This window comes from Engraulis encrasicolus, chromosome 14 (genome assembly GCF_034702125.1).
Source record: "Engraulis encrasicolus isolate BLACKSEA-1 chromosome 14, IST_EnEncr_1.0, whole genome shotgun sequence".
Taxonomy (NCBI): Eukaryota; Metazoa; Chordata; class Actinopteri; order Clupeiformes; family Engraulidae; genus Engraulis; species Engraulis encrasicolus.
The window spans coordinates 8,037,935-8,047,934 of NC_085870.1; the positions used below are offsets into that span (position 1 = coordinate 8,037,935).

At 44.7% G+C, this 10,000-nt stretch overlaps 1 protein-coding gene across 1 annotated transcript in view; it reads left to right on the forward strand.

Annotated features, from left to right (window-relative positions):
- elmo2 (engulfment and cell motility 2) overlaps positions 1-10,000 on the forward strand; it is a 56,748-nt gene that overhangs the window by 6,744 nt on the left and 40,004 nt on the right. Inside the window, exons 3-4 of the mRNA XM_063214854.1 lie at positions 6,423-6,525; positions 6,997-7,037. Of these exons, the coding sequence (XP_063070924.1) occupies positions 6,448-6,525; positions 6,997-7,037 (119 nt within the window). The 5' untranslated portion in view covers positions 6,423-6,447. The remainder of the gene's footprint in view (positions 1-6,422; positions 6,526-6,996; positions 7,038-10,000) is intronic.

Here is a 10,000-nt window from a genome sequence, read left to right on the forward strand (position 1 = left end):
CACACACACACACACACACACACACACACACACACACACACACACACACACACACACACACTCACACACCTTTCTCACAAGCACGTGTGCACATACACACAAAATGACACACACACACACACACCTCTCACGCACGCACGCATGCACACAGTATACACCAGCATACACAAGCATTCACAATCACGCGCGCACACACAAACACAGACGCACATACACATACACACATGCACACACATACACACACACCACCCCCTCTTTCCTTTTCTTTTCCCTCTCTCTCTCTCTCTCTCTCTCTCTCTCTCTCTCTCTCTCTCTCTCTCTCTCTCTCTCTCTCTCTCTCTCTCTCTCTCTCTCTCTCTCTCTCTCTCTCTCTCTCTCTCTCTCTCTCTCTCTCTCTTTCTCCCTCCCTTTCCCCATCCCCTCTGCCTCTATTTCTCTCAAGGGCTTTTCAGATGGACAGGAAGCTAGTGAATCAGGCCTGCTGGTCTGCTTGAGCAGCCTTAGCCAATGGCTTTGCCAGGCTTTGGCCACAACATTTGCTGTAGTCAGCCCTGTCAGAGTGGCCAGTGCCATGTATGAATGGATGGATGAGTGTGGCTCTTGCAAATAGCGACTCAGCTGTTGTGTTCTTGTGTGATGTGTTGTGTTGTGTTGTGTGGTATGGTTTTGTGTTGTGTTGCGTTGCGTTGCGCTGTGATGTGCTGTGTTGCGTTGCGTTGCGTTGCGTTGCGTTGTGTCGTATATTGTGTTACATGTAACAGCATGGCCCCTGTTAGATGTTTGTAATCACCAAAATTACAAAGAACAACCTTTAAATAAAACTTTGTGTCATATTGAAGTAGCATAGTAGTACCACAGTAGTAACCTTTCTGTAAACGAAGTAAGACGTTCTGGTGGTGGAGCGCTGCACACAGCATGAGGCTACAAGTGTTGTGTTGTGTTGTGTTGTGTTGTGTTGTGTTGTGTTGTGTTGTGTTGTGTTGTGTTGTGTTGTGTTGTGTTGTGTTGTGTTGTGTTGCGTTGTGTTGTCTTGTCTTGTCTTGTCTTGTGTTGGTGATGAGTGTTGTGTTGTGTTGTGTTGTGTTGTGTTGTGTTGTGTTGTGTTGTGTTGTGTTGTCTTGTCTTGTCTTGTCTTGTCTTGTGTTGTCTTGTCTTGTGTTGTGTTGTCTTGTGTTGGTGATGAGTGTTGTGTTGTGTTGTGGTGTGTTGTGTTGTGTTGTGTTGTGTTGTGTTGTGTTGTGTTGTGTTGTGTTGTGGTGTGGTGTGTTGTGGTCTGTTGGGTTGTGTTGTGTTGTGGTGTGTTGTGTTGTGTTGTGTTGTGTTGTGTTGTGTTGTGTTGTCTTGAGTTACTGATGAGTGTTGTGTTGGTCATGAGTGTTGTGTTGTCTTGTCTTGTGTTGTCTTGTGTTGTCTTGTGTTGTGTTGTCTTGTCTTGTGTTGTCTTGTGTTGCTGATGAGTGTTGTGTTGTCTTGTGTTGTGTTGTGTTGGTGATATGAGAGTTGTGTTGGTGATATGAGTGTTGTGTTGTGTTGTGTTGTCTTGTCTTGTCTTGTCTTGTCTTGTCTTGTCTTGTCTTGTCTTGTCTTGTCTTGTCTTGTGTTGGTGATATGAGTGTTGTGTTGTCTGACGAGTGGAATATTGTGTAGACACGGCTGGTTGGGTGCAGGATGAGCCTGTCTCCATCTCCAGCTCCATCTCCAGCTCCAGCTCTAGTGTGGAGTGGAGTGAAGCAGAGTTGATTGGGTGCTGGGGGCCGGGGGGGGGGGGGGGGGGGGGGGGAGGGGGGGGGGGGGGGGGGGGGGGGGGGGGGGGGGTGGGGGGGGGGGGCAGGGGGGGGGGAGCAGGAGGTTGGGGCTCATGGAAAGGTGCAGAGCTGAGTGGGTGGGTGTGTGGGTGTGTGTGTGTGTGCACTCAGCCAGCCCGTCCAAGAGCCCCGTCCATTACGCCATAGTGCAGAATGTGGGCGTGTGGGATTCTGCCAAAGTGAGTGTGTCAGAGAGACAGGGAGAGAAAGAGAGGGAAATATCTGTGAAGAGATACAAAGGGTGAAATAGTTACAGAAATAGGGATAGGTGAAAATAGAAAGAGAGACATAGAGAGAGAGAGAGAGAGAGAGAGAGAGAGAGAGAGAGAGAGAGAGAGAGAGAATATAGAAATAAAGAGAGCAGCAACTTCATGGTCTGGAACCGTAGGTGTTGTCGTCCATTTTAATCAGGGAATGACTTTTACAAGCGGTGGCTGCTGCAGGCTGTTGAAACAGTAGCTACTACAAGGCATCCCATATCCCACTCCATTAGCGTGTCTGCCGAGCTCACACATCCATCTGACGGGAGCCGAATAGGCTTTTTTTATTGGCTCGTTTACTTGTGTCTGGCAAACGCTGTCAGTGTCTGAAGCCTCCCTGTCATTTCCCTTACCAGTGCTTATTTACCAGCTCTGGGGTGCATTTCTCGAAAGCATAGTTGCTAGCTACGTTAGCTACTTTGTTGGTTGCAATGCAATTTCCAATCGGCAACTACCCAAGTTGCTGGTGGCTAACAACTACGCTTTTGAGAAATGCACCCCTGAGGATGTGAATCCAGGCTAATCATGCAGCTGTGTGCTTGCATTAGCTTGCCAGGAATTAGCGAAATGGAAGTCACGATTTTTATTTTATTTTACTGCAGGGTCTCTTCTTTGCCCTGTGAGGTGTGAATATCCCTTAGAAGAGAGACACAGTACTTAAAAGCTTTAGATTTCACATCTGGTGGGAAAGACGTGAAGAGCTGGGGGAAAAAATCCCCTGAAACTCGGCAGGGTCAGCCTGCTCTCTGTCAGTCTGCTCTCCAGGAAACAGCTTTCATCACGAGCAGGACAGGGCCGCCGATAGCTTTGGGTGGGCCCAGGACAACGTTATCTGAAATGGCCCCCAAACCCAATACATACTATATTGTAATGAGAACCCAATTCTGGGGCCCCTCTCTTGCTGGGCCTGGGACAACTGACCCCTTTGCCGGCCTCCCTTTTGTCAGCCTCCTTGCAAACAGGGCAAGGATAGCAGTGTTGTATTGCATCCAGTGGAAATGGGGTTTTGAAGAGCACCTCGCCATCTCCTGTGGTAAAGCAGGGAAGAGAGTACAGATGCTGTACACATTGTCCTCACAACACATAGCACTCTTTGCAAGAAATCTGTATCTTACACACAGCTTTTAGATACATAGCCTATATACAGTGTGTGCACATGCAGCATGCATGCACACACTCACTCACTCACACATTCACACACAACACTGTTGCCAATGCCAGAGAAAAAAAAGCATAATTCCATGTGGGAAACGCCTTAGTACCACGCACTGATGAAGGCTTGATAGCCGAAACGTGTTTGCTTTTTGGACATGGTGGTAATATAGATAAATAATGAGACGCAGCTTATGAGTGTGGATTTTTCTTCCTTAAGTTGATACATTTTATCGTGCACCCAAAGACTTTCGTTTTTTCCAAGAAGTTGAGCGCATCCTTGATGTTGATTATCTGTAGGCCTACAATCCGTACAATAGCATCCTTAATCCCTAGTAACTCTACAGTTTGAGTTTTAGTTCAGAAAATCAGCAACCACACACAAACCCAAACCCCTTTATTTAAAGCTACAGGTAATATCATATCAACGTTGTTATGATGTAGTGTGCCCCCCCCCCCCTCAATTTGGGGTATATAGGCCATCATACACCACTTAGGACTTTCAGTAAACCTAGAAGTGTATGTCTTTATATACAATAAATGTTAAAATGAAGAGAAACGACTTTCAATAACTGTGTAGAGAAACAAACCGCGTAGTCAACGATATAATAGGAGATATTTTGCAGACAGTTATGTTGCCATGGCCACCACCAAAGACTGACTGTTTCTCTCTGCATCCCCACAATGAAGAACTGAAGAGAGAATTCAAAAGCTCCTATTACTTCATCTCTCAAGTGTAGGATGACACTCCAGATCATATCACTATTCACTTGATATAGTATAGCGTATATATATCTGTTGTGCAGCCTTTGAAACGCTGCCAAGGTTTCTTCCTTTCTTTTTCTTTTTTTGTTTTGTTTAAAGAGCAGGTCTTGATCCATTTTTGTCAAAAGGCACAGAGCTTGTGTGAGCCTCCCTTTGTTGTCGTGGGAGCTAGGATATTCAGTTTGTATTTGTGAGTACACTGCGGCACTAAACATGCTGTGCAACATGGAACACTATTCTGAGAATATCTCATCTCCTTGAGTGTTGAATGCACGCTGCAAAGCCGTATATATGTATGCTCTCTAAAACAGTGATTCTCAAACTTTTTCAGACCGAGGACCACTTTGTCCCCCCAAAAATATTCAAGGACAGAAGAATGTTCAACTGCCAAAAGAATTGGCAGTTTCCGGGTGCTAATTTGACACTGCTAATTTCTAAGCAGATCACTTACTTTTTATTCACATGTACAGTATGTGGTTATTGTGGTGAAAATAAGACTTCAGCTATGCTTATCTTTGTAATAATGTTACAAATATAGCCAACAGCTAGCTTGTCTTGGAAAAGTAGAAATCCCCGCACGGACCACCTGAGCTCTGTCGCGGACCACCAGTGGTCCCCGGACCACACTTTGAGAATCATTGCTCTAAAACAATATTAAATGCAACTCTAAGTGTTAATTCAGCATTTTACACTGCATCTTGGGACCATATATATTCTCAGAATAGTGTTGCGTGTGTGTGCACTGCTCATGTATGCATGTATGCACAACTCAGCTGCACATATGTTACATGTGCATGCACGTGTGTAAGTTTTTTCACCCAGGGATATCAAATGTGTGCGTGTGTGTGTGTGTGTGTTTGTGCGTGCGTGCGTGCGTGTGTGGATGTGTGTGTGTGTGTGTGGATCCGTGTGCGTGCATGTACAGTATATCACGAAAGTGAATACACCCCTCACAGTTTTGCAGATTTTTGAGTATATCGTTTCATAGGAAAGCATTACAGAAATGTAACTTTGACACAATGATTAGTGACCTTTTAACAACATATTTAACCGCTTAAATTTCTTGTTCACTCAGAAAAAAACTAAATACAGCCATTAATGTTTGAACATGTACTCACAAAAGTGAGTACACTCCAGATTAAAATCCTGTAGAGAAGGGGCTATGTTGGCTCGAATCGTCTCGAAATGAAAAGGGATGACAAGGGAGGTCATCAGTGTGCGTTTCAACCTTTCTTTGCATTGAACTTTTAAATTTTGAGTGTGCATCTGGCTTAAATAGATTGGTGTGAGATTTGAATGCAATTCTATGGAGAATATCATGATCTGCTTCAGTAGTCACAGTGCATGATGACATGTATGTTTCTTTTAGGTGTATTTCAGATTGCCAATGTTGACAGCATTCATGCATCCCCAAACCATGTCAGTCCCACTACCATGCTTGGCTTATGAGAGGATACACCTTTTTTGTAAAACTCACTTGTTTACCACCACACATGCTTGACACCATCTAAAGCAAATGTGTTTATCTTGGTCTCAAGAGAGATGAACAGACCAAGGATATGGATCACTGGAACCATGTCGTGTGATCTGAAGAGACCAAGATAAACAAATTTGCTTTAGATGGTGTCAAGCATGTGTGGTGGTAAACAAGTGAGTTTTACAAAAAAGGTGTATCCTCTCATAAGCCAAGCATGGTAGTGGAACTGACATGGTTTGGGGATGCATGAATGCTGTCAACATTGGCAATCTGAAATACACCTAAAAGAAACATGCATGTCAACATGCACTGTGACTACTGAAGCAGATCATGATATTCTCCATAGGATTGCATTCAAATCTCACACCAATCTATTTAAGACAGGTGCAGACTCAAAATGTAAAAGTTCAATGCAAAGAAAAGTTGAAACGCACACTGATGACCTCCCTTGTCATCCCTTTTCATTTTGTTTCATTTCGAGACGATTCGAGCCAACATAGCCCCTTCTCTACCGGATTTTAATCTGGGGTGTACTCACTTTTGTGAGTACATGTTCAAACATTAATGGCTGTATTTTGTTTTTTTCTGAGTGAACAAGAAATTTAAGCGGTTAAATATGTTGTTAAAAGGTCACTAATCATTGTGTCAAAGTTACATTTCTGTAATGCTTTCCTATGAAAAGATATACTCAAAAATCTGCAAAACTGTGAGGGGTGTATTCACTTTCGTGATATACTGTATGTCAGCGGTGTAGTCTACTTTTTTGAAGTGGGTATACTGTATATTCGAGCATTTTTGAAGTGGGTATACTGTATATATTTATGCTATTCTAAATAATGGATTAATCCATTTTAAGTGGGTATACTGAAGCCCCTAAGATTTAGAAGTGGGTATACTCCATATACCTGCGTTCTACGTAGACTACACCACTGATGTATGTGGTCTTTCTTTCATATTTTACAGCCTCGTGCCAGCTCCGGGAGACGCCATGCCTCCCCCCTCGGACATCGTGAAGGTGGCCATCGAATGGCCGGGTGCCAACGCGCAGCTCATCGAGATAGACCAGGTCAGTTGCTGCTGGTGGTGGTGCTTGCTCGCTTGCTGCCAGCCTTGTACACTAATAGCCTTTGGTGCTGTGGTCCTCATTCACCCGCTGTGCCACCAATAGAGACAAGAGGAAATTCCCTGATGCCCTTTGGCTATTTTTAGTCCCGTGCCCACGCTTGCTTCACTAAATAATTGAAGTGAAAACAAATCTTTGTGGTGGCTCGGTCGACAGACGTAAAGCAGAGCACTCCAGTTAGGGATTCTTTTATATGTGGTTGAAGACCTCAAGTGCGACACTATTGACGTTTCTTTAAAGAGAGCGTTTTTTCATGGCTGTTTAAATGTTTATACGTTTTACTTCAGTCGTCTGCACAGAATGAAATTAATTTCCTTGTACGTGTGCAGAAGGATTCAAAGTGGAGGGTTGTTTGATGAGACTTGTGGGAGAGTGGTTGGAGGTTTAAACTTTCCGTTTTGTTTGTTTCTGTAGAAGAAGCCCCTCTCCTCCATCATACGGGAAGTGTGTGATGGGTAAGAACACACACACACACACACACACACACACACACACACACACACACACACACACACACACACACACACACACACACACGGTTACCAGTACAAATGTACGTATAAATGTAAGCACACGTAAAAGCATGTATTGGCTCGGAATTCTGTCTCTATCATTTCATTTCTCTTTCGTTCTCTGGCACACATCCTCCCACAAGTAAACTCACTGACTCACACTTACTCGTGTTCAGTCTGTCTCTCTCTCTCTCTACAGTATATGACTGTTTCTCTCTCTCTCTCTCTCTCTCTCTCTCTCTCTCTCTCTCTCTCTCTCTCTCTCTCTCTCTCTCTCTCTCTCTCTCTCTCCCTCCATCTCTCTTGTTACACAATGTGAGGTAGCAGCCTTGTCTGAGTGCACAGTACAACAAATGTATCTGTCTTTCCTCCACTTATTTAGGATTTAATGAGGAAATCATTTCACAGCACTGTGATGCGGGTTTTGCATGATTTGAGCTGTGTTTGCTTATTCAGAGAAGGAGCAGACTGTGTCAGACTCGGAGACAAGGAACATAGTTTAGCACTTCATCATTTAGCAAACGCCATTCACGCACGCACGCACGCACGCACGCACGCACACACACAGTTTTTGGACCATCAAGGATTCATACACGTGCACGCATACTGCCCTCACTCCCGTCTCACTCTCTTACGCACGCGCACACACACACACACGCATACACACACACACACACACACATACACACTGGTTTTAGGACCATCAAAGGATTCTTGGATGACTATTACCCTATAGTGGTATTGTGAGCGCATGTGTAGTGTGTGTGTACGAGAAGGAACGTACGCAGGAAAAAATAACTTCACCTGCTCTCTCCGCTCTCAATCCCCCCGAGGCGTGGAGTATTTTGGAGGATCCTCTTTCCTTCTTTCTGTGTCAGGTTGAAATATTCATCGCACAGCTTGTAAACATGGCAGAACAGACAAAAACAGTTTCACACTCCCTATCTCTCCCTCCCACTCCCTTTCTCTTTCTCTCTCTCCTTCTCACTCTCACCCACTCTTCCATTCTTTTTACCGTAATCTTTCTTTCTCTCCCTTGATATCTTTGTCTCCATGTTCTTTCTGTCTCTCTGTCTCTCTGTCTCTCTGTCTGTGTCTGTGTCTGTGTGTCTCTCTCTCTCTCTCTCTCTCTCTCTCTCTCTCTCTCTCTCTCTGTCTCTCTCTCTCTCTCTCTCTTTCTCACACACATCCTCTTCTTTATCTCTGAAATTCACCCAGCATTTTTTTCTGTCCGTTGCAGCTCATAGCCTGCTCATTAGCATGTGAAACACTTCACTTATCACTTCCTGGAGGAGGACACCAGGGGAGATGAGCTCGGAGGGATATTCTATTCTTCCACTTCACTTCTCTCATGTTTCCCCCTCCTCTTTTCAGTTATTTTCCGTATCCTCTCCTTCTTGTGTTCCTGTCTGCATGTCTGTCTGCCTGTCTGTCTTTGTGTGTCTGCCTGCATGGCCTGCCTGCATTCCTTCCCTCACTGTTGGCCTTTCTATCGGCCTGCCTGCACACCGTAAACTTCACAGTGTTATATCAACGCTTAGAGAGTCTAATTGAACAGTTTTTGTCCTACTCAGTCCAGTGTTGCCAGATTGGGTGGTTTCCCGCCCAATTGGACTGTTTAGGATGACTGTCTGTGGGTAAAAATTGTAAGAAAAAAAGGGCATTTCGCCTGTTTTTCTGCAAATTCATGCGCACAGAAATCAATAGAATTTAGGTCAAATTGGGCAAGATTTCGTGCTTCTTCCAGGCAGGTTTTGAGCATTTTTGAGCTGGAAATCATCAGGCTCATCTGGCAACCCTGACTCTGTCCTCGGCGTTGGTGGTTGCATTAAAACACTGCAAAAGTCACTGTCTGTCTGTCTGTCTGTCTTTCTGTCTGTCTGTCTGTCTGTCTGTGTGCCTTGTGCTGGTTGTCCCTGCTGTATTCTTGAAAGGCCTTGTTCGTAGACTAATAAAGGCAGGCTAATGGGCCGCAGATGGTAGCGAGACACCAGCACTGGAGGACCTGACTGCTTACATAATCACTCTAATTACTTTCCCATTGCCAGCCTGGCAGCTCTCGCTCTCGCTCTTTCTCTCTGTCTCTTTCTCTCTGTCTCTTTCTCTCTGTCTCTTTCTCTCTGTCTCTGTCTATCTGTCTCTTTCTCTCTGTCTCTGTCTCGGTCTGTTTCTCTTTCTCTGTCTCTCTCTCGTTTGCTCGTCCTCACTCTCTCTCTCCTGTTCGCTCTATCACCCCCTCTCTGTCAATCTCTCTCTCTCTCTCTCTCTCTCTCTCTCTCTCTCTCTCTCTCTCTCTCTCTCTCTCTCTCTCTCTCTTTCTCTGACTTTGTGCTCTTGGTTTGTGTTTTGACTCTTTCAGTTTCTTTCCCCAGCCCCATCCCACATCTTGCAGTCTTCCTCTTCGCCTCACTTCTCCTCCTCCTCTTCTCCTCCTCCTCTTCTCCTCCTCCTCTTCTCCTCTCCTCTCTACACCCCCCCCACCCCCACCCCTTCCTCCCATATCTCTGAGGATGCCTTTCATTGTATGTATTAAGTTCATTATGTCTAACTGTTTAACTTAAACACTTAGGGGTTTCTTTTGCCTTAAGACATGTAAAAGTTTTTATCTTTTACCTGACATGTTTCGACGGTGTTACTTCCGTCTTCATCAGAGGGTCACTGTGATGTTGATGAGTGACGTGCTTTAAACAACATCAGCTGTTTTTAAAGCACGTCACTCATCAACATCACAGTGACCCTCTGATGAAGACGGAAGTAACACCGTCGAAACATGTCAGGTAAAAGATAAAAACTTTTACATGTCTTAAGGCAAAAGAAACCCCTAAGTGTTTATGCCTTTCATCATGTTTCGAATAGCCCACATCTCTCCCCATCTCCCCCCTTCTTCCTTCCCTCCCATACCTCCT